Source organism: Neoarius graeffei, chromosome 3, assembly GCF_027579695.1.
Source record: "Neoarius graeffei isolate fNeoGra1 chromosome 3, fNeoGra1.pri, whole genome shotgun sequence".
Lineage (NCBI taxonomy): Eukaryota > Metazoa > Chordata > Actinopteri > Siluriformes > Ariidae > Neoarius > Neoarius graeffei.
Window position 1 is genome coordinate 67,139,475 of NC_083571.1, and position 25,291 is coordinate 67,164,765.

General features: G+C 44.7%; 1 protein-coding gene across 1 annotated transcript in view; it reads left to right on the top strand.

Moving 5' to 3' along the window:
* Positions 1–1,531: 1,531 nt before the first annotated feature.
* The window catches only part of si:dkey-37g12.1 (atrial natriuretic peptide receptor 1), a 61,686-nt gene continuing 37,926 nt past the window's right edge, over positions 1,532–25,291 (top strand). The window contains exons 1-8 of the mRNA XM_060917187.1: positions 1,532–1,615; positions 2,977–3,162; positions 3,265–3,386; positions 3,501–3,590; positions 3,747–3,892; positions 21,981–22,102; positions 23,381–23,527; positions 23,611–23,765. Coding sequence (XP_060773170.1) covers positions 1,540–1,615; positions 2,977–3,162; positions 3,265–3,386; positions 3,501–3,590; positions 3,747–3,892; positions 21,981–22,102; positions 23,381–23,527; positions 23,611–23,765 — 1,044 coding nt within the window. The 5' untranslated portion in view covers positions 1,532–1,539. The remainder of the gene's footprint in view (positions 1,616–2,976; positions 3,163–3,264; positions 3,387–3,500; positions 3,591–3,746; positions 3,893–21,980; positions 22,103–23,380; positions 23,528–23,610; positions 23,766–25,291) is intronic.

Genomic DNA, 25,291 nt, shown 5'->3' on the forward strand with positions numbered 1-25,291 from the left:
ATCACTGTCAATGCCATCGCGCTCATCAACTTCCATCCATCCATCCATCCATCCATCCATCCATCCATCCATCCATCCATCCATTATCTGTAGCCGCTTATCCTGTCCTACAGGGTCGCAGACAAACTGGAGCCTATCCCAGCTGACTATGGGTGAGAGGTGGGGTACACCCTGGACAAGTTGTCAGGTCATAGCAGGGCTGCACATAGAGACAAACAATCATTCACACTCACATTCACACCTACGGTCAATTTAGAGCTACCAATTAGCCTAACCTGCATGTCTTTGGAGTGTGGGGGAAACCAGAGCACCCAGAGGAAACCCACACAGACACGAGGAGAACATGCAAACTCCACACAGAAAGGCCCTCGCCGGCCACTGGGCTCGAACCCAGGACCTTCTTGCTGTGAGGCAACAGTGCTAACCACTACACCACCGTGCATCATCTTGTACATCACTAATCAACTGACCAAACTCTCTGTAACTCAGTGTTGTATGAGAGTACTTCAAAAAGTTCTCAGCCTCACTCAGAATACATCACAGGAGAAGGATTGTTCTTGCATTTTTTCCTTACATAGTCTCCTTTAACTTCAATGTACTTAGTCCTCTGATGTGTAAGCTTCAATATCCGTTCACGGAAGGTCATATCTTGAGCCTCCAGATTCTCCTCAACAGCATGGATGACTTCATTATCACTCTGAAAACGGCGACCACGCAAATGGGATTTCAGTTTAGGAAACAGAAGCCAGACGGTGCCAGGTCGGGTGAGCAAGGAGCATGGGGCAACAGTTCAAAGCCAAATTTGGCTGCTTCTGCCACTGCCACCTGTGCCGTGTGGACGGGTGCATTGTCCTGGAGCAACAGCATGCCAGCTCAAAGCTTTCCTCTTCTTCTTTCTTTGATTGCTTCATTCAGTTGAGTTTTTATGGACAGTGATATCAGGCTTTATAGTGTACAGTTATGCCTCAAAATTGGTATTATGCCCCTTGTTTCTGGGTGAGGCTGAGAACTTTTTGAAGTACCCTCATATTTCTGTGTTGCATTCTGGGTCTTTGTGTCCAATGTTTACACAAAATCTCCACTCCACTACTTCTATGTTATCCCTTATGTTTGAGATTGTAGTTTTCTTTCTTACTAAACATCATCACAATAACAATGACACAACCATTCACCTCTCATGGAAATAACAAAAATACAGCAGCAGCCAAGGAATTATCACCAGAATTGTGCTAAACAGTTCACTATAAATATCTTTAATGTGTTTCAGGATGGAGGATTGATTCACATCTGTACAGATGAAAATGGACCAAATCACAAATGTGAGCTCATTAATGTAACGGAGATAAACACAAACAAGTGTTTTCTTTTTCTGTCATGGAGGAATGAGTTCCCATGGACTGCATCACTTGTTTTCCTGGATAACTGGATGCTCAGAAGAACAACGTCAAAGGCAGTGACACGACTCTGATGTCTCTGCAGCTCCAGTCAGTCTGGCTTCTCTTCTCATTTTTTTTTTAGTGGAGAGATTTTACAATCTGGATGCAAATATTAACAGAAATGACTTTTTCTCCTGGCATCTACTGGTGTTTTTACTTTTTATTCCTTGGCATGAAGAGTAAGTGATCTTTTTTTTCCTGTTGGTGATTACCGATGAGAATGAGCTCTGTAATTTTTATTACATACTGGATACAAAACCTGTGCAGTGCACTTTGTTTATGTTTTAGCATAATCTGAGAAATAATCTTTGTCAAGGTTGTTGTTATATCTTTTTAGTGTATTTATTCAGGCTACATAGATCATTTTGACATCCATTGTCAATGCTACAGCTAATAATAAGCTATAAATGAATGAAAAAGGGGTTTAAATGATGGAAAGGAGGCTGAGCAGAGGGTTGAGGTGGTAGTCATGTATGGAGGGGTACAACAACATGAACTCAAGATTAACAAGTTAATTATCCAACTTACTAATGTAATATAGACCAATGACACACACACACAAACTCTTCCTTGCAAAATGGCGTGTAAATCTCAATCATGGATGTATTTGAACTCCCAATAATATTCATATCACTTTTTTAAGTGCGAAGAAAAAAAAATTTCAGTTTTACAATGAGAATAGAACTTGTTATTGAATTTCACATTTTAATTGAACTGGTTACAGGTTAAATAATGATACAATACAAAATACAATCCTACTGAAATAGACAGATTCATAATATTTCTTAAACATATGCATAGACAGGATTAGTGACTTCATGGATTTCTTGCAGCCTGAAACTCCCAAACTGAAATATGTTCCATTATTTCTGCCACGGAGTGTTTTCGGCGCACTTTGTTTGTCTGACTGTAAGCAGGATTGCTCAAAACCAACAAACCTGATTTCTGTGAAACTTGGTGGAATGGTGTAGCATGGGCCAAGGAAAAACCCGTTCAGTTTTGGAGTAGATCTCCATAGGGCAGATCCACACATTTATATTATATTGCAAAATTAAAATCCAGTATAAGGCAGAAAAGTTCAGGCATGAAAAAAAAAAACAACCCATAGCCAGTGTAGAAATACAATGTCCACACATCACAATCCACATCCATTGGCACCAGTCATCCTCTGAGATGCACATGTAGACACATAATTCTAATAGTTTTAGAAATGTATCCAGATATATAAAGTGGTTGTGGTTGCAGATTTTCATATCATAGAAGAGTCGAGTATTATCCATGGTCTGCATTCACTGTGCACTCTTCGAGTTTTTATTTCTATTTCTGTTTTCCATCCATGTGATCATTCTGAACACCACTACAACACACCATACCATTTCTTCATGCCTCAAACTTGACTTGACTCCCAAATTTGCTAGCTTGGTCCTGTCGAAGGATTCAAACATAAACTGTTCAAAGGTCATGAAATTTGGAACAATACACAAATTTTGACAAGTTATGAGTGTTTGGCAAATGACAATTTTCCTGTGTTGTGTTTAAGATCACGTTAAGGCCGTCCTGTCTGTCCTGCTGCTGCTGTTGGTGATGGTGCCAGTGTGTCTGAGCACCAGGTTCACCCTCCTCTTGGCCATGCCCAACATCTCTGTACCTTTCAGCGTGGGTCGAATCGGTGCTGCGGCTCTCATCGCCATCGATGCAGTGAACAACAGCACAGACATCCTTCCAGGTCAGGTCTGGGAGATTCGCACCCAAAACAGATTATACTAATGATTGTATTTGGACTTTAAGCTTCTGTCTAGTCTGAGAGTTAACTGACTGACATCTTTAGATCACCAGCTCGATTTTCAGTATGTGGATGATGAATGTGATGATCTGGTTGGTCCTGGGAAGATCGTCGCGATGCAGCACCAACACAATTTCAGCGCATTCATTGGCCCCTGCTGCTCAAATGTACACGATACTTAAGTATGCTAGAAATTAGCATTTTGACACACGGTCATGTAAGGCACAGGAAATAGATCTCAATATTGCTTTGGTCTTTCCCTTTAATATGTGCCGTTTCAGGTGTGCACAGTCACGGCTAAGCTAGCAGCTTACTGGAACATTGCTATGGTCAGTCCTGTTTGCGCAGATGAAAAGTTTATCGATAAAAAGGTAAATCTTTTACACATACAATATAAAAGCTACAGGACATAATTTTCATGCTTAGAAATGATTTATGAGATCTATCATTTGTAGTATTTAAAGCATTAATCTCATGCTAATTTGTCATTTTGTGCTTCCTTTACTCTTGTGTGTGACTGAGCGTAGAAGTTTCCCACCCTGACACGAGTGTTTGGACCTTTCACCAAGTTGGGAACCTTCTTTGTAGAGATCTGTAAGCAGTTTGGATGGCGGCGTATTAGCATTGTTTATAACAGTGAACCCATGTGGAAAACTCCGGCAGAGGGGATTCGGTAAGTGGAGTCAAGCTTTAAGCTCTTATTGAAGTAAAAATGAAAAAATGTAGCGGAGTTAATAATTTAATAAAACGAAAACAAAAATCATGTTCTGATTAAATAAAGTCAGAATTAAAATGACAAATGTGGTCAGTGCAAAAAAACTAAAATTAAAATAAAACTTTGACATATTTACAAGATTCTCTTGTTCAGTCTGGGAACTCAGTAGGGGTTGAAAAATATGATCAACATATTCAACTAAACCAAAACAATTAAAAAGACGCATGTTAACATTTGTGAGATTCACTTTTTTATTTAAAAATGAATGAAAAATATAATTTTATTTTAAATAAACACAATATTAATGTGTGTATAAATTCATGAGTTATTTCATTTTTATTCATATCCATTATTATCCATTTTATCTTGCAACAGAATGTTCACTTTTTTATTTTTATTCTTTTATCTAGAAATATAAAGAAAGCTTTTAAGAGAACACAAAAAATATATTTATAACTAAAACTGAAGCTGAAACATACATAAAAGGAAAACAAAATAACTTCATAATAATAACTAACCAAAACAATAGTAATGTTTTTTTTAATTAAAAATTATTTCGTATCTAAAACAATTACACATACAGTATACACACAACAATATATCAACAAACCTGTCAGTCTGTCCCGAAAATTTATTTTAATTGCACTAAAATTAATAAAATCTAACCCAACACTAATACTAAATACTGAGTTTGAACTGAAATTGAAAATAAGGTAATATTATGTATTAGGATAACATGGTCCAAAATGGGCCTCATTAACTAATGAGATCAAACTGCTAGCAAGTTTGAGGTTTTTAGCTTTCTCCTGAAATGTTTTATTTTATTTTGTCTTCCTCAGGGTAGTAAAACTCGCTTTCGCTGTGAACACTGTCATTATCACTATCCATGCTGTAAAATTAATGCTATTCTCCTGAGAAATAATATATTTATTTTTTTCTTTACCAAATTCTAATAGAAAATGAGAGCGCCTGATAGGGAAAACCAAGCCAAGCCGCCATTCTGAATCCTCATTCACGGCTATAAATGGAAATTATTTCAAGTAACAAAACCAGAGTAATAAAAAACCAGCACTTAAAATAATTACATTTTAAAACAGCATTAAAAAAAAGAAAGAAAATTGTCACACAGTCTGTTTTCTAGAAATAAAAGATTAAGATTTCAAGATTGCTTTATTGTCATTGTGTTCTCAACCATTTCTGCTTCGAGGCCCACCTATTCATAGCTGTAATGAGTTGGGGGCCATTAAAAAAGATCCCCAACTATTTTGGCTCATCTATTTGAATCTAATAATCTATTGTAACGTGTATTAATGGGATGTGACGTCACTCCCTGTTACAGATGGGAGTCCAGGAATTAAATAAATATAATAAACACAAACTGTTTTGAATTGTAGTATTGTCTTTAAAACTGTATGGATGTGCCAGAAGCCAACATAAAACCCTGCACACAGGGCATTCTCCATCAAAAGGGATTAATGATCCAAAAGTGGAGTCTGGTCCATTAACACAAGAACTTATTGCCATGTTTGTGTTCAGCAAACAAGCAAGTTATTAAAACCAAGAAGTCCATTCAAAAGAAGTGGATATAGAAACCACTCAGTGGGATTAGATCCTGACATGCTAACAAAGAAGGATTTTTCCTATGAAAGAAAAATTTATGAGCTAAATTTGACATTAGTAGAATAAATTTTGATCCTATTGTAGCCGGAACTAAATACAAAGACAATAGTTATGCATGCTATTAATTAACTTAATGTGAAGATAATTAACAGATAATCAACATATTTTAAGTGTTTTTTTAAAAGATTGTGCATATTTTCAGTCTTTTGTATTTGTAATTATTTGTATCTGTACATGCACAACCCCACCAGCTCTGCTGATCAACTTATCGTGTTTAAATAAAGTTATTCATTCATTCATTATGAGTTGGAAAATTATCCATCCATTGAGTTCCCCGACATCTCAAACTACCTGGTGCTGCAGACATCGTTCTACACGAACAAACAGATGAAAACCTGGAAGAGCATGGAGGAGTACAACTTTTTATATGTGGCTGTGTTAAAGATCTGGGGATCAGGACACTACAAGATAAATCCTGTATCGTTTTTGCCTGGGGAAGGAAGAATTTCTGGGCTTTGTATGCATATTTGCGATGGTTGCTAGAATGCTACAAGTTTTAGTATTGGGTGTAAACAAACCACAGCCACTCGATTCTCAATCCTCCTGCTCTTCTCTTCCAGCAGATCCATATAATTTATCCACAAATGTATTTATTTATTCTGTTCGCTGCGCTTGCACACTGTGCATGGGTGTGTGTGTGTGCATGCGCGCAGGAAGGGGTTAAATGCAAAGGAGGGACGTGGCAATAATAAAGCCTTGTTCTTCTTAATTTACCCACAAATGTTTTTATTTGGCGGCACGGTGATGTAGTGGTTAGCGCTGTCGCCTCATAGCAAGAAGGTCCGGGTTCGAGTCCCGTGGCCGGCGAGAGCCTTTCTGTCCGGAGTTTGCATGTTCTCCCCGTGTCCGCGTGGGTTTCCTCCGGGTGCTCCGGTTTCCCCCACAGTCCAAAGACATGCAGGTTAGGTTAACTGGTGACTCTAAATTGACCGTAGGTGTGAATGTGAGTGTGAATGGTTGTCTGTGTCTATGTGTCAGCCCTGTGATGACCTGGAGACTTGTCCAGGGTGTACCCTGCCTTTCGCCCATAGTCAGCTGGGATAGGCTCCAGCTTGCCTGTGACCCTGTAGAACAGGATAAAGCGACTAGAGATAATGAAATGAGATGTTTTTATTCCACTTGAAAGGTTTACCTCAAAGCAGCTACTGGAGTTGGGACACTACGACATCCTGAACTAATTAGTATTTGTCTTCAAACTTGAAAAAAAATCATGGCCCACTAGATGATGCTTCGCAGCCCACTAATGGGCCACAGCCCAGTGGTTGACAAACACTGGTGTAAGATACACAACGAAATTCAGTGCACTGCCTTATGAAACTGACCTCAATACATACATAAAAGAGTGTAACATTCCCTACGTGTGGGTGGAGCACAGAGGACGGCAGGACAGAGATCAGGGGTCAATAAGAGCTTTATTGTCGCACTTTTCAGCCTGACAACTTTCAAGGACAGAGACACACACACTCTCTGTAGTGTTCTCATCTGGGAAAAAGCTCCCCTCCACTCTCACTCTCCCTCCTTAAATAGGGCGCGGTCACTGGGAAGACACATACAAACACAGGTTAATTGTCGTCAGGTGTAGTGATTCTGCCACTTACCTTCCCTGACTCCGCCCTCCTGTCACAGACCGGCGCTTGACCATGCCCCCGCTGCCACATACCCCCACCGCCCGACTCAGGCCGGGCGGCTGTCCGGCCTGCAGCCGACTCCCCCACCCCCCCTTGACGGGAGAGGAAGTCCGTCACAACTATCTGCACCCCCGGCCTGTGGACCACCTTAAAATTGAAGGGTTGGAGTGCCAGATACCAACGGGTGATCCGCGCGTTGGCATCCTTCATGCAGTGGAGCCACTGGAGGGGCGCATGGTCCGAACAGAGGGTGAAAGGGCGCCCCAGCAGGTAGTAGCGGAGAGCGAGGACCGCCCACTTGATCGCCAGACACTCTTTCTCGATAGTGCTGTAGCGCCCCTCACGCACTGACAGCTTCCTGCTAATGTACAGGATGGGGCGGTCCTCCCCCTCCACCTCCTGGGACAAAACCGCCCCCAGCCCTCTGTCCGACGCATCAGTCTGCAACATAAAAGGGAGAGAAAAGTCAGGGGAGTGTAATAGTGGCCCCCCACACAGTGCAGCCTTTACCTCAGAGAAAGCCCGCTGGCATTGCTCCGTCCACTGGACCGGATCTGGTGCCCCCTTTTTAGTGAGATCAGTCAGCGGGCTGGTGATGTCCGAATAATTAGGTATAAACCTACGATAGTAGCCAGCCAGCCCCAGGAACTGTCTCACCCCCTTTTTGGTCTTGGGCCTCGGGCAGGCCGCAATTGCTGCTGTCTTGTTAATTTGGGGACGCACCTGCCCATTGCCCAAGTGGAAGCCCAGATACCATACCGCCCAATCGCACACTTCTTTGGGTTGGCTGTGAGACCCGCTCGCCTCAGCGACTTAAGGACAGCCCTCAGGTGTTGTAAGTGCCACTGCCAGTCATTACTATAAATGATTATAACGTCGAGGTATGCGGCTGCATAGGTGGCGTGGGGGCGGAGGACCCTGTCCATCAGCCACTGAAACGTAGCAGGCGCCCCAAACAGCCCAAACAGAAGTGTGACGAATTGGTGCAAGCCGAACGGTGTGGAAAAGGCCGTTTTTTCCCGGGATAATGGAGTCAAGGGGATCTGCCAATAACCCTTTGTTAAATCCAGCGTCGAGTAAAAACGAGCCGTGCCTAGCCGATCGAGCAACTCATCAATACGAGGCATTGGGTACGCATCGAATTTAGACACCGCGTTGACTTTTCTATAGTCCACACAGAACCGGACCGACCCGTCGGCCTTGGGTACCAAGACCACCAGGCTGCTCCAGTCACTGTGGGACTCCTCGACGATGCCCATTTCGAGCATGGCCTCGAGTTCTTCCCGAACCACTTTTTTTTTGTGCTCGGGTAACCTGTAAGGGCGGCTACGCACTACTACCCCTGGGGGCGTCTCAATGTGGTGCTCTATGAGGTTGGTGCGGCCGGGCATGGGCGAGAACACATCCGAAAACTCGGTCTGAAACTGGGCAACCTCCGCGAGTTGGGTTGGGGAGAGGTGGTCTCCACAGGGGACCGGAGAGGTACGCAATGCCAATGTTCCCTTTTGACCCTCCGGCCCCAGCTCCGCCTTCTCCGGAACCACCGACACCAACACCACGGGGACCTCCTCATTCCAGAGTTTGAGTAGGTTGAGGTGGTAAATCTGTAGCGCCCCGCCCCTATCCGTTCGCCTCACCTCATAGTCAACGTCCCCGACTCGCCGTGTGACCTCAAAGGGCCCTTGCCACTTGGTGACTAATTTGGAGCTCGATGTGGGCAACAGTATGAGTACTTTCTCTCCCGGTGCGAATTCCCTAAGGCGCGTACCCTTGTCGTACAGGCGGGCTTGCCGTTCTTGGGCCTGCCACAAATTCTCCTGAGTTAAGTGCGTGAGCGTGTGGAGTTTTGCGCGCAGGTCAATAACGTATTGGATCTCGTTTTTACTTGGTGAAGGTCCCTCCTCCCAATTTTCCTGCAGCACATCCAGGATGCCGCGCGGCTTACGCCTGTATAACAATTCAAATGGGGAGAACCCCGTGGAGGCTTGGGGGACCTCTCGCACTGCAAAGAGCAAGGGTTCGAGCCATCTATCCCAATTACGTGCGTCCTCACTTACGAATTTTTTAATTACGTTCTTGAGGGTGCGGTTGAACCGTTCAACTAAACCGTCCGTTTGTGGGTTATACACGCTGGTGCGGATCGGCTTAATACCCAATAACCCATACAGTTCGTTCAGTGTACGTGACATAAACGAGGTGCCTTGGTCAGTCAGAATCTCTTTCGGGATTCCAACTCGGGAGATAACGCGGAAGAGTGCCTCCGCAATACTGCGTGCTGAGATATTGCGAAGAGGCACTGCTTCCGGGTATCGCATTGCATAGTCCACTAGAACTAATATAAAGTGGTACCCTCGTGTTGACCGATCTAATGGCCCGACGAGATCCATCCCAATTCTTTCGAACGGGGTCTCGATTAATGGCAGAGGGCGCAAAGGCGCTTTTGGAATGGCTGCTGGATTTACTAACTGGCATTCGTGGCACACCGTACACCACCTACAGACATCGCCGCAAATCCCTGGCCAATAGAATCGGTCCATTATTCAGGCTAGTGTTTTGTCCTGCCCTAAGTGTCCAGGCATGTGGATTAAAGTGAGCCGCCTGGAATAACAATTCCCGGCGGCTCTTCGGAATTAAAAGCTGCATGACTCGCTCTTTAGTTTGAGTGTCCTGCATCACTCGGTATAACCTATCCTTCATAATCGCGAAGTAAGGGAAGGACGGGGTGGCGTTTGGCTGGAGCGTTTGATCATCGATTACTCTCACTTGCTCAAACACATGTCGCAGAGTCTCATCTCGTGATTGTTCTAATGGGAAATCCGCGAGGGATTCCCCAATAGAGAGAGGAGGAGCCGGCGGCTCCTCACTCTCACGCGGAGATGACGTAGACGGCTCTGTGACAGCTGCTCCTGCCAAAGCGACCCCGGGACCTCCCCCTGTCAAATGGCAGGACCCACTCTTTACTAAGCGTGTCATTAACCCCCGAAATCCCGGCCAATCAGTCCCCAGAATCAAAGAGTGGGTAAGGCGAGGATTAACCGCCGCCTTCACTATAAATTTTTCCCCTCTGAAGAAAATGTGGACCGACACCAAAGAGTAGCTGTGAACATCCCCGTGCACACACAACACCTTCACCCCCTGTGCTCCCCCCAATGCCTCGTTTTGAACCAGGCTTTGGCAAATTGAGGTCTGATTACAACCAGAATCCACCAACGCCTGATATGTAGCCCCTTGGATACTCACCGGTATGCGATACGCTCCGGCCCGATCAAGGGCGGCCTCTGGCGCTTCAGGGATCCGAACCACCGCGCTCACTTCCATTGCCGTGCACTGCTGTTGAAGGTGGCCCGGCTCCCCGCAGCGCCAGCAAACCGGCCTGGGCTTTCCCTCTGCACCGGTGTTCTGGGGCTCACTCACCTGAGGCGGGGGGAGAGACAGACACAGAAGGGAGAAATGGGAGGGCACCACGGGTGCGGCGGGCCGGCTGGGGTGTAGCCGGCCCCTGTCTCCTCGGTGGGGGAATGGGGCGAGGATGGGACACAGAAGGAGGGGGAGAGAGAGAGAAGAGGAGAGAAGGGTCGACGTCGTCTGCTGTCCTGCAGCCGGAACAGCCATCAAATGATCCTCCGTCAGCTTGACTGCCTGATCCAGCGATGCCGGGTGGTGGCACTGGACCCACTCCGCGGTTCCTGCTGGTAAACGGGCGATGAATTGTTCCAGCACCACCTGGTCGATGATCCCCTCAGCGTCATGGTCGTTGGCCCTCAACCACCACCAGCAGGCGTCCCGGAGCTGCTGGCCGAACGCGAACGGCCGGCTGACTTCCTCCAATCACAGAGCGCAGAAGCGCTGGGACTGTTGCTCTGGCGTGCGCCCCACGCGCTGGAGGATGGCCCGGCGGAGGTCCGCGTAGGCCAGCCGGCAGTCGGCGGGGAGCTGTAGCGCGGCCAGCTGTGCCTCTCCCGTTAGGAGGGGGAGGAGGCGCGCCATGTCCTGCTCCATCGGCCACCCCGAGGCTTCTGCGACCTGTTCAAATAACGTGATGAACGCCTCGGGGTCGTCCTGTGGGCCCATCTTGGTGACAGTGAGGGGAGCCGGGCCCGCGGCCGGAGCGCTGGTGGACCCCGCCGACGCGAGGAGGTGCCGGAACGCCTCGCGGTCTTCCTGCTGGGCCAGCACCAGGGCTTCGAAGCGCCGCTCTTGTTCCTTCTGGAGTGTGACGAGCGCCTGGTGCTGGCTTTGCTGGGCCGTGGCGAGGGCGTGGACCAGGTCGGCAAACGGGGAGGATTCCATGGGGCTGCTTGGTTGGTGCTCCACCGTCCCGGGTTTTGGCACCACTGTAATGTTCCCTACGTGTGGGTGGAGCACAGAGGACGGCAGGACAGAGATCAGGGGTCAATAAGAGCTTTATTGTCGCACTTTTCAGCCTGACAACTTTCAAGGACAGAGACACACAAACTCTCTGTAGTGTTCTCGTCTGGGAAAAAGCTCCCCTCCGCTCTCACCCTCCCTCCTTAAATAGGGCGCGGTCACTGGGAAGACACACACAAACACAGGTTAATTGTCGTCAGGTGTAGTGATTCTGCCACTTACCTTCCCTGACTCCACCCTCCTGTCACAGACCGGTGCTTGACCACGCCCCTGCTGCCACAAAGAGATTTACATAAAAGATGCAAGATTTACAAATGAGAAGATGTATAGACATACGTAAGGGTTTACAAATTTACAAGGTATGGACAAAATTTACAAACAGGAAAGATATACAATCTACAGACATTCACATAACATCCACTGAGCATTTGGTCATCAGCATTGCACTGGTAATAGGAATTGTGGTAATAGATATTGCATAATGGAGTATAATGCACTTGATAATACATAGGTAAATAACCATAAGAATAAATATTGCACAAGATGTGGGTAGACTGACATTACTGATTGTGGTGTGTGTGTGACTTCAGAGCGGAGTTCAGTGTGATGATAGATTTGGGACAGAAACTGTTTTTGAATCTTGTGGTACATGCTTTGATTGTTCTGTAAATGTTTGCCTGAGGGCAGACATTCGAACAGATGATGGGTGAGGTGGGATGAGTCCTTTAGGATGCAGTGTGTTTTCTACAGGCAGTGGGATGTGTATATGCCTTCAAGAGCAGGCAGCTGCTTGTTGATTATTTTTTCTGCAGTCCTGCAGTAAAAATATAAAAATTTAAATTAATAATATCTAAACTAACTTAAATCAAAGTATATACAAAAATGTAAAAACATCTATATTATTATAAGTTAATAAGACATAATTATTTTTTTCACGGTCCGGTTTCCATCAAATCCTGCACTCTGATTGGTTGGTGAGTGGGTCCGTATCCTACGATACGGACCCCAGTTACGGGCCTCTGGCGACTCGCTCGATCACAACAACAACAACAAACATAGTAGCAATTTGTGTCAACATTTATCTTTTTTTATAAGATTTATTTATAAGATTATCAAAAATCTTATAAATTTTTGCCAGCATTTCTCAGGTGAATAGCATTAATTTTACAGCATGGATAGCGATAACGGCAGTGTTCACAGCAAAAGCAAGTTTTACTACCCTGAGGAAGAAGAAATAAAAGAAAACATTTAAGGAGAAAGCTAAAAACCTGTAACTGTTGCTAACGCCGAGCAAAAACATGGCTGAATCCTGAATGACTCAATTTTGTATAAATAGGGGACTACATAGGCGGCAAAATGTAGTTTTTTTTTCCTGCCATGGAAGTGCACTTGTATACCGAGGAGGAAGCCATTTGCATTACAGCTGTGAATGAGGATTCAAAATAGCATTAATTTTACAGCATGGATAGTGTTCGGTTTTCTGTGGTTTTGTCCCCACCGAAGAGGGCGCTAGAAGAGCGAGACTTGGGTATAACTCAGTGTCCAAAATGTTTTGTTTATTTTTCTCTCTTTACTTGTGACACGGCAGCAGGTTATAAACCTGTGAAAAACACCGAAGTTGTGCTATGCATTAGATGCCATAATTATATAAATAACAAATAGAAAGTCATTGTAATATAAATGAGCAATCCATATAAATACACACAAATACATCCTTAAAGCATCAGCAAATTACTGTATAAATATCTGCAGCTTGTATAAATAATTAAAGCATTACCAACAAGATCCATAAACATCAACATTAGAATGCACAACAGCTAATTTGTATAACAAACAACAGACATTACACTTAATCCATTTCGTTACATACACAACACCAGAGCCATTACTACAATTATCACGTTCAAAGTAGCAGAGACAAGAACCCATTTACAAAGCCGAGTAAGTGAACCACATCTCCCATCATGCACTACTGGAAATAACTACGACTACAGCCCCCAGAATGCAACGCGAATCAGGAAGCAAAGTGCAATAGCGCTTCCATTCAAAAGTTTGTCCCGTCATCTCAGACAAGTAAACTTAAGCATTAATCGGAGGATTAAAACAACGCACTAGCCAAGCGACCATAGTGACAAAGTCATTAACTTCTGACCAGTTGAAAAACAGCAGCTGACGATCAAGCAGTTAACAACAAACCAGCGAGAGAATATTAAACCCAGCACCTTACCGGTGATGTGCGTCGCTCTTCCAGCATGCAATTGGATTTTGTCTCTGTACGTGCTCGCTCCCGTTTATCAACACATTTCACGGAATATTACCAGCCAACGGCAAGCCAAAACACCAAACCAGGTGAGTGTCCCCACCCACCTAATCAGCTGAGCAACATTACTTGTGATCACCCATGTGTTGACGTTTTCTACCCTCCACCAAATGACAGTGCGCAAAACACCTCCCACTTGACTGAATGATCGCAAGATCCAATGAAGTCACAATTTCTACTAATTTCTCCCTTTCAGAGTCCTTTTTTTTTTTTTTTTCCAGTGCATGATGCAGATTTGCAGTTCTTCATAATGTGCATGAGTATGTACGTGCATGTATGCATGTGTGTGCATGTGCTGAACATAGTGGCAGCGTTCGGCATACACCACTATGTCAGATTAAGGCAGAGGACCTTGATCCTCCACCGGAAGAAGGACCACGAGCCTTCTTACATCCCTCTTTATCACAGTGGTAGACAAAGGAGAGCTGCTCTTCTTGCAGCTGCTCGACTGTGATGCGGGAATGCCAGTGCAAATTGTGATGTCGGCATCTCGGACGATCCCCTTGTTGTCAGGGAAGACGGAGAGAATTCTGCCCAGGCGGAACTGACCTCTCAGGGCATTTGGGTCAGCTACCCAGACAAGGTCGCCGACTCTAACGTTTCTCTCTGACTGATGCCATTTCTGCCGAACGAAGAGATTTGGGCCAGCAAGCTCCCTCCATTTTGCCCAGAAGCGATCCACCCCAATTTGGATAGCCCGCAACCGGCGCCAGGAATGGGTCTCCAGGTCAAGGCCAGTCGTGTCTCCAACCATCGTTGCCCGACCCAAGATGAGGGAGTTTGGTGTCAGGTACTCGATGGAGTTCTCCTGCTCTTGAGCCCTGGCATCGATTGGCCGTTCGTTGGTTAAGTTGGCAGCCTGGTAAAGGAGTGTCTGTAGCTCTCCCCATGTGAAGGACCCTGTGGTCCCACCGAGGTTCGTGAGAGCCCTTTTCAGAAGCTTCACAGCAGCCTCTGCAGCTCCATTCCTATGTGGTGCATCTGCCGGGTGAAACTCCCACTTCCACTCGGTTCCATGTCTTGCAGCCACATTTTCCATGGATAAGGTCTGCAGGCAATCCAGATGCTTGTAGAACTGCTGTAGAGCTGGTTTGGTGCCGATGAAGTTCGTCCCCCGGTCGGACCACAGTTTCTTTGGATGCCCCCTCAGGGCGACAAAACGGGTGTAAGCCAGGAGGAAGCTTTCTGCTGACTGGTCATCAGTGAGGTCCGCATGGACTGCTCTGGAGGCCATACAGCAGAATATGATCCCCCACACCTTCTTTGACGTCCTTTTTTTCACACTATCCTTGACCTCAAAGGGGCCAAAGAGGTCAAGGGTGGTGAATTCGAAAGGGCAAGCTCTTTGGGTGCGTTCAGGGGGCAGGTCGCTCATGACTTGCTGGCACATTTTTGCTCTACGCTTTGTGCAGGTGATGCATTTACTCTGCACCTTTTTGACGAGTCTTCGTCCCTGCACTATCCAAGCCTTTTTCCGTGCTCGCAGAAGAGTTGCAGCGATGCCCTCATGATTTTCTTCATGAGCTTCGTTGACCAGAAGAGCTGCGAGCCATGACTGGTATGGGATCAGTGGTACAGTCACTTTATCCTCATCCAACGACTGGACTCTTCCTCCACAGACAAGTAGACCCGTGGTGGGATGTTTTTGAACGACCAGGCGATCAAGTGTTGAGTCTTGGAACTTGACGTTGTGTTGGGCCTCGAGGGCCAAGAAGTTGAAGGCGGTAGCTCTTTCATCAGTTGAGAGGCATGTTTTTGCCTCCCACTTTAGGGCTCCTGAGGTCTGGGTGCGTTTGCTCAGCCAGATGTCAACTGCTCTCTTCAGCCAGCCAAGAGCTCCACACAGACGTGTCAGAGAGCTGAATCTTTTTGGTTCAACTAGTTTCACGAGAGCGATAATGTTTTGGGCGGGCCATTTCAAGGGCTGAGCTGTGGCGGACAAGACTGTTGCTGAAAATGCCTTCCTTTGAAGCGCTGAAACATCTCCAGTGACTGAGGAGATAACTTCTCCAGCTGTTTTCACAGGCCATTCTTCAAAGGGGAGTTTTAGGAATCCAGGGCCTTCCTGCCATGCAGATCCTTCTGCAAGGTCCTCAGGGGTTGCACCCCTTGTGATGAGGTCAGCAATATTTGCCTTCCCTTCAACCCATCTCCAGCTGTCGACGGGCCCGGCTTTTTGGATTTCCCCTACTCGATTTGCAAAGAAGGATTGATAGCCATAGCTATCCTTCTGGATGGCTCCAAGAATGGTCTGGCTATCGACTATGTGGACCCACTTGTCGACTTGGATGTAGCAGTGCTTTTCGAAGTAGGACCTCAGGCGAGTTGCGAAGACAGCCCCACACAGCTCTGCTTTGATGGCATCACCCTTTTGGTCTAGAGGAGTTAGTTTGGCCTTTGACTCGACTAACCTGACAATGATTCCATCAGCGGTCTCCCAGCGGAGGTATAGAACGGCTCCATATGAAGCTTCACTGCCGTCAGAGAAAGTGATGCCCATGGGGCGGCCCATGGCTCCAGGGGGAGTGAGGCTTCTAGTGAACCTCACCTTGCCGAGTCTTACGCACTGCTCGAAGAGGGTTATTGCAGCCTCCCTGAGATGCGGTGAGAGGGGTTCATCCCAGGTGTCTTTGACAGGACGGTCTTTCCCGGCCTCCTGAAAGGACTCCCTCACCAGCATCACACCCCTTTGCTTGATGGGTGAGGCTAAGCCAATAGGGTCGTAAAACCCAGCGACTTGGCTTAGCAGTACTCGGCGGGTGAGGGGGTCAGGGGTGTTAGCACGAACCTCTTCCTCTTGTAAGTCCAGCCCTGTTCTCATTTTTCCTCTTCGTTTTGAAAAATTTACAGAGGTGAGCAGGCGGAGCTTGTCGGAGTCTGGCTCGTAACCTAGACCGAGTGCCTTACTTTCCTCGTCTCGCATCTGATTGGGGAGTACCAGGGTCTTGGGCTCTGTTGCTCTGGGACAGTCAGGTTCTTCCCCCCTCCCACTTCGGCCAGTGAGGACCCACGGCTTGAGTGAGAAGCCACCCGCTTTGAGTATCTCCTCGACTCCCTCAGTCATCTTGGTAAGAGCTTGGAGGTCATTATAAGACGTTAAGATATCATCAACGTAGCAGTCCTCTGTCAGGATGCGGCGCTCTGGGATCATGGATTCAAACTGGGGCAGGTTGGCGGTCTCTCTCATGGCTACCTGGGCGATACAACCAGCAGGTTTGTCACCAATATTAACTCTTACCACTGCAAAATCGCCAATCTCTTCCTTGGGGTCATCTCTCCAGAGGAATCGGTGGAGGTGTACCTCCTGATCTTTCAGCCACACCGAGTTGTACATTTTTCTGACGTCGCCGAGGGCTGCGTAGAGACCACTCCTAAATCTCAACAGGACTCCTCGGATGGGATTAAGAACATCAGGGCCTTTATGGAGTAGGTTGTTCAAACTCATCCCTTTGAACTCCTGGCTGCTGTTCCAGACTATCCTCACTGGCGTGGAGCTGGAGTGGGGATTGGGCGCGACCAGGTGGCTGATGTACCACACTGGCCCGTTCCAAGCTTTGATCTGTTCCGTGGTGAGTTTGACAGCGGCTCCTCTTGCCACCATGTCATTGATTTGGTCTCCATATGCAGCTTTCCACAGTGGTTCTTTAGCTAGCCGGGCCTCAGCGTTTCTGAACGTTGCTTCCACAGCTTGGCGGTTATTTGGCAGACTTGCAGGGTTGACCTTCCACGGGTAAGCTGCGTCCCAGTGAGGAGTATCACTGTGCTTATCAGTCAATACATACGAGAGACAGCCTTTGATCTTCTCAAGTTCCCTTTCTTCTCCAAGGGTCATTTCTTGGCCACCCGGAGAGCACTTGCCGCACTTGCAGCTCCCGCACTTTGGGCTGCATGCTGCCCCGATGCTGTCCCACTTGAACCATTCGAACACTTTTGTTCGTGGCAGCGGTGTTGCTGAAAGCAGTCGGTGGAAGCTCTTCGGCTGGGACAAGAATCTCTTGGTAAAGCCTTGACGAGGTCCTCATTGTTCGTGCGAAGTGGGTCTCGGACTGATGGAGTGTTAAGTCCACGGACTCGAAAAGGTCGGGGTGAGTGCCACCAACTGTTTTGCCGAGTGGCCCATCCCAAAGGACAAGATCACCCTCCCTCTTTAACGGTTGAGGAACCAGACGACCCTCCCTGTGGCTGATTAGGAGGTCAATGGTCTCAGGCCGAGCAAGATCTGCCGCAGCAACACCAGGGAAGATTTTCTGGAGTTGTGCTGGGGTGACTGGGTGGCTAACCTCGGCAATGCTCTCTAGCCCATAACAGAGTAGCCTGTGTTCAGCTACTGTGCCTTTAGCAGTCTTCACTCGCAGCCGAAGGGAATATCTGCTGGTTTTGACCGTTTTGGTCATGCCTCCGACACCATGCACTATTAGGCGAATGCTCTCACCACTCAACCCAAGCCTTTGGGCGGCACAATGAGTGATATAGTTGGTGTCGGAGGCAAGATCTAGCAATGCCCCGATAAGCTGACCGGAGTTGGTCGTGACTTCCAGGAGCATCATCACCACTGGATGCTCTAAAGGCGCTTTCCCAGCAGAGCAGGTTATGGCAGAGGTAGTCTTATTTGAGAAGGCCTTCCGGAATTCCTCCCTGAGCTCAGGGGTAACTTTTGCCAATAGCTCCTCCTGGTGGCTGGTCAGGCCAAGGCCTTTGCCATTTGATTTTTTCCTGGCACTTTCCAGGGGCACTGATCTGGAGCACAACAGATAATGGTGGGGCTCTTCAGCTCTGCAGTCTGCCTTTGTGCAGACAAATTTTTTGTTGCCGCAGACAGGTTGAGAGTGGGGTCCAAGACACTGAGAGCACAGCTTGTTTGCATTAAGATGGCTTTTCTTGCTCGGCAGATCCATTTCTCGGAACGCGGTGCATGCAAAGAGCCTACCTGCGTGGGATGAATCAGAGCAGGCCGTGCACGCTTGCGGCTGGTACCCCTTCTGGCCAGAGGTGGCTTTGGAGAAAGCCTTTTTGGCAGATTTGTCCACATATGATTTTGCCGGGGGGGTTCCTTCTCTCAGGCTCTCATCAAGCTGGTCGAGCTCCTCCAGTACCGCCTCCTGTTTCTGGAGGTACAGCAGCAGACAGTCAAAGTGAGTTTGGGGGGTGAATCCATGCAAGGGCTCCGCCTTATACTCGATCCACTTTTCTTTGAGTGAGCTGGGTAGCTTCCGTTCCAGTGACTGCGCGACAAGCCTGTTCTTCAAGATGTCCTCCTCTCCAAGTATGACCAGGTTGCTCAAGGCCCTCTCCACGGCCTGGATCAGTTCAATCGCCTTCCGGGGATCATTTCCCTTCACGGGGGGTAGGCTTTCAATATCCTCAGCAATTTTAAGGACAATTCTTGCCTTATTTCCGAAACGATTGTCAAGGCGCTTGAACATCTCTTCAGGGCTTGAACAGCTGGACAGAACCAAGTCCTTTTTGACTCTTTCACTCAGACTTGCCAGCAGGTGGAACCGTGTTACTCCAGCCGTTCTCATTGGATTTCCTAGCTGTTCCAGCTCTGCCCACTCGGCCTTCCAACGATAATAATCCGTCATATCTCCTGAGAAGACAGGCAGCCGGGTTCGTTCGAGGCTGATTTGTGGCTTGGAGATGGTCGGCATGCTAGGCGATGGCGGGGGCTCTGATTTGGGCTTGCGGCTAAGTTTTTTCCAATTCAGCTCCCACTCCCGTGCTCTGCTTTTGAGTTTGAAGATTGTCTGCTTGTGGGGAGTCACTTTGTCAGAGACGAGCCGTTCCCAGGTTAGGACTTTCTGCTCCAATTCATGGATTCCTTCGAGAAGGCCATCACGCAGGGCGTCAAATTCATGCTCTAGCATCTCTGCAATATTAGCATGTTCCACTTCTTTGCATGTCTCCTCGGTTCCTTCTATGTGGAGTTGAATTTCGGACTTTGCAAACTTGTCGTACAAGATATCCCTGGCCAGCTGCATTGAGTCACCATAGACAGAGACACACTGCTCAACTTTTGTTTTTGTCCTCCTCGCCTCCTCTTCACTGCCCTCCACATCTTCCACGGCCTCCAAGAAAGCTAGTGCAGTGTCGTGCATCCTGTTGAAATCAGCACTGAGTGCACGCATCTCATCAATAATTGCTCCCTTTTCCATGATGGTCGCAGTGAGAGAAAGCTTATTAGCGCGTCTGGTGAATGCTGCTTGAGCAGAGGATCGTTTCCCTTTTAGTTCTGTTATTTCAGCGGAATCCATTTTCCTTTTGTTTGATGATTTTAATGTTTGTTGAGGTGAAGTTTATTTAGAGGGATATTTGACTTTTTGTCTTCCTCTTCTTTCTTTACGGCACCTCGGTTTATAACTGTTCGGTTTTCTGTGGTTTTGTCCCCACCGAAGAGGGCGCTAGAAGAGCGAGACTTGGGTATAACTCAGTGTCCAAAATGTTTTGTTTATTTTTCTCTCTTTACTTGTGACACGGCAGCAGGTTATAAACCTGTGAAAAACACCGAAGTTGTGCTATGCATTAGATGCCATAATTATATAAATAACAAATAGAAAGTCATTGTAATATAAATGAGCAATCCATATAAATACACACAAATACATCCTTAAAGCATCAGCAAATTACTGTATAAATATCTGCAGCTTGTATAAATAATTAATCTTTAAAGCATTACCAACAAGATCCATAAACATCAACATTAGAATGCACAACAGCTAATTTGTATAACAAACAACAGACATTACACTTAATCCATTTCGTTACATACACAACACCAGAGCCATTACTACAATTATCACGTTCAAAGTAGCAGAGACAAGAACCCATTTACAAAGCCGAGTAAGTGAACCACATCTCCCATCATGCACTACTGGAAATAACTACGACTACAGCCCCCAGAATGCAACGCGAATCAGGAAGCAAAGTGCAATAGCGCTTCCATTCAAAAGTTTGTCCCGTCATCTCAGACAAGTAAACTTAAGCATTAATCGGAGGATTAAAACAACGCACTAGCCAAGCGACCATAGTGACAAAGTCATTAACTTCTGACCAGTTGAAAAACAGCAGCTGACGATCAAGCAGTTAACAACAAACCAGCGAGAGAATATTAAACCCAGCACCTTACCGGTGATGTGCGTCGCTCTTCCAGCATGCAATTGGATTTTGTCTCTGTACGTGCTCGCTCCCGTTTATCAACACATTTCACGGAATATTACCAGCCAACGGCAAGCCAAAACACCAAACCAGGTGAGTGTCCCCACCCACCTAATCAGCTGAGCAACATTACTTGTGATCACCCATGTGTTGACGTTTTCTACCCTCCACCAAATGACAGTGCGCAAAACAGATAGCGATAATGACAGTGTTCACAGCGAAAGCGAGTTTTACTACCCTAAGGAAGACAAAATAAAAAAAAACATTTCAGGAGAAAGCTAAAAACCTCTAACTGCTGCCAATGTCAAGCAAAAACATGGCTGGATCCTGATTGACTCAATTTTGTATAAATAGGGGACTACATAGGCGGCAAAATGTAGTTTTTTTTTTCCTGCCATGGAAGTGCACTTGTATACCGAGGAGGAAGCCATTTGCATACAGCCGTGAATGAGGATTCAAAATGGCGGCTTGGCTTGGTTTTCCCTTTCGGGCGCTCTCGTTTTCTGTTAGAATTTGGTAAAAAAAAAAAAAATTATATATATATATATATATATATATATATATATATATATATATATATATATATAATTTACCAGCTTAAGGTCGGTCCATATGGTGAAATACCGTGACCTCGGCCTTGAATACTGACCTCGGCCCAGAGGGCCTCGCTCAGTACTTTCAAGACCTCGGTCATGGTATTTCACGATACAGACCTCCCAGCTGGTAAATAACACATATTATTAACATTCATTTCAAAAATAATAAAAAGATAAGAAAAACAATAAATAAATTAATATTCATTATATACATTTATAAATATGAATCATTTTTAATGCTTGACTTGAGGTCTTTCATTCTGACTCTGCTTTTATTCTTTTTATTATTGATTTTTGTAAAGATACCAAGCAGAGAAGGATCAGATCACAGTGGTGAAGTATCTAGAAATCGACAGTCCTCCTACCCATAATTCCACTGTGCTTCACTTGAGCATTCTGAATGAGATCTCCAGCTCGTCTCGCAGTAAGTGAAGCACTGTGGGTTTTTTTTTAATGAATGACAAAAATGAATATAGATTTAAGTTTATTGATTTAAGTTTCAACTCAATGCTGTTTGCAATTATTCTGAAGATTAGTTTTGTGTCTGTAACATGAAACTTGTAGCTGCTCACTTTTAGAGCCCAATTTAAGAAGAACCTCAGAGATATGAACTTTCAAAGCCCCAATTTAAGGAGAAATCTGTAGCCATTAACTTTAAGAGCCATACTGTAAGAAAGAAATCAAACTATGAACTTTTAGAGGCACAACTTAAGAAGAAACTCAGAACTATGACATTTGAGAGCCACAATTTAACAAGAAACTTGTAGCTATGAACCTTTAAACTGATGGTTTTAAAGAAGAAACTCCAACCTATGAACTTTTTGAGCCACAATTTTCAAAAGAAACTCACAACAATAAACCTATAAACCTTTAGAGTCATAATTTAAGAATATACTCATTGCTATGAACTTTGAGATTTAAGAAGAAACCTGTAACTTTGAGTCTTAATGTAGGAAGAAACTCATAGCTAAGAACTTTTAGAATCACAATTTAAAAAGAAATTGGAGCTATGAACTTTTAGACTGATGGTTTAAGAAGAACCTAAGACCTAGGAAATTTTAGAGGCACAATTTAAGAATAAAGTTGTAGCTATGAACTTTTAGAGCCCAGATTTAAGAAGAAACCTGCAACTTTGAGTCATAATATATGAAGAAACTCATAGCTAAGAACTTTCAGAATCAGAATTTGAGAAGAAACTTGTAGCTATGAACTTTGAGACTGATTGTGTCAGAAGAAACCCATAGCTACAATCCTTTTGAGCCAGAATTGAAGAAACTCAGAGCTATTAACTTTTAGACCAACAATTTAAGAAGAAATTGGAGCTATGAACTTTTAGACTGATGGTTTAAGAAGAACCTAACAGCTATGGAATTTTAGAGGCACAATTTAAGAATAAACTTTTAGCTATGAACTTTTAGACTGATGGTTTAAGAAGAAACTCATAGCTATGAACCTATAGAAAAACAATTTAAGAAGAAACTTGTCACCATGAACTTTAAGAGCTCAGATTTAAGAACATACCTGTAACTTTGAGTCACAATATTAGAACAGTCTCACAGCTATGAACTTTTAGAGTAATGGTTTAAGAAGAAACTCATAGTTATGAACTCTGAGTCACTTTTTGTGGTAGAATAAGTTTTTTTTAGTGTTTGTGGATTTAAGTTTCACCTTGCTGCCTTTTAATGTTTCTTTTGTGGTGTAGTTGTCGTGATCTCAGCTCATGGTGAGGTGGTGCGCAGTTTAATGATCTCAGCTCATGGTCAAGGTCTGACCCATGGAGAATTTGTTTTCTTCTGTTTCATGCCCTTCAATCAGGATGAAATGTTTGGGAGTTTCGAATGGGAACAAGGTGCCTTACTCAAACATTAATATTAATCTCGCTTGATGAAAAAGTACCAAGTTGTTTAACATTGAGGATTTTTTTATATTTAGGAGATAAGTATGACTCGGTGACAAAGCAGGCCTATCAGGCACTTTTTATCGTGTCTATGTACAAGCCTGACGATGAGCGTTACAGAGGTTTCGCTGAAGACGTCATTGAGAGGTCAAAGCAGGATTTTGGATACACATATGAACCTCATGAGAAGGTTAGTTCAGTGGTGAAATATTCTGTACAATGATATAATCTAGTAGAACAGACCAGTCCTGGGCCTATTTCAAACAAACAAAACAAACAAACAAACAAACAAACAAACAAACATGTAGTTAACACCACAACATATGTGATTTTTTAAAAACTATTTTTAAATTAAATAAAGTTGTTTAATAAAATATTAGATGCATTTATTTGTTTTTATTATAAAATTTCTTGACTGTCACAAGCTATAAATAACATAAATATACGATATTGTCATTATATCGTCATATACAATAAACTAAACCATAAACCTTCATCTTGATTTTTGAAATAAATGTTTTTAGTTTTATTACTTAAAGCTTCAGGGCTCTTTAAAAGGAAGCGAGTGATTTAAATACAAATTGAGCTGAACCTGATTATCTTCATCCTTGCAGGAGAAACTAAAGCACTCACCGAGATAACTCATGTCTCAGAATAACTATATTTTTTTTTGCGGTCCGGTTTCCATCAAATCCTGCGCTCTGACTGGCTGGTGAGTGGGTCCGTATCCTATGGTACAGACCATAGTTACGGACCTCTGGTGACTCGCTCGTTCACAAAAACAACAAAAATAGTAGCATTTTTGTCAACATTTATCTTTTTTTTATAAGATTTATTTATAAGATTATCAAAAATCTTATAAATTTTTGCCAGCATTTCTCAGGAGAATCGCATTAATTTTACAGCATGGATAGCGATAACGACAGTCTTCACAGCGAAAACAAGTTTGACTACCCTGAGGAAGAAGAAATAAAATAACACATTTCAGGAGAAAGCTAAAAATCTGTAATTTGCTAACACCGAGCAAAAACATGGCTGAATCCTGAATGACTCAATTTTGTATAAATAGGGGACTACGTAGGCGGCAAAATGTAGTTTTTTTTCCTGCCATGGAAGTGCACTTGAATACCGAGGAGGAAGCCATTTGCATTACAGCTGTGAATGAGGATTCAAAATGGCGGCTTGGCTCGGTTTTCCCTTTCGGGTGCTCTCGTTTTCTGTTAGAATTTGGTAAAGAAAAAAATAAATATATTATTTACCAGCTTAAGGTCAGTCCGTATGGTGAAATACCGTGACCTCAGCCTTGAATACTGACCTCGGCCCAGAGGGCCTCGCTCAATACTTTCAAGACCTCGGTCATGGTATTTCACGATACGGACCTCCCAGCTGGTAAATAACACACACACATATACATACATACATATATATATATATATATATATATATATATATATATATATATATATATATACACATATATATATATACACACATATATCATCCTTTTATCTTTAACTCTTTACTCCTTAAAGCAGTTGCTACAGCAACCCTTGTATATGTATATACTGTTCATCTTTAGAACATATTTACAAGAAAAAAAGTCTAAAGACAAGGTTTTGACAAGGTTTTAGACAAGGTGTCATATGTCGTCATTATGGGATATATACGGGGTCATCATATGTCATCATTAAGGGGTAAAGAGTTAAAGCAAAGTTT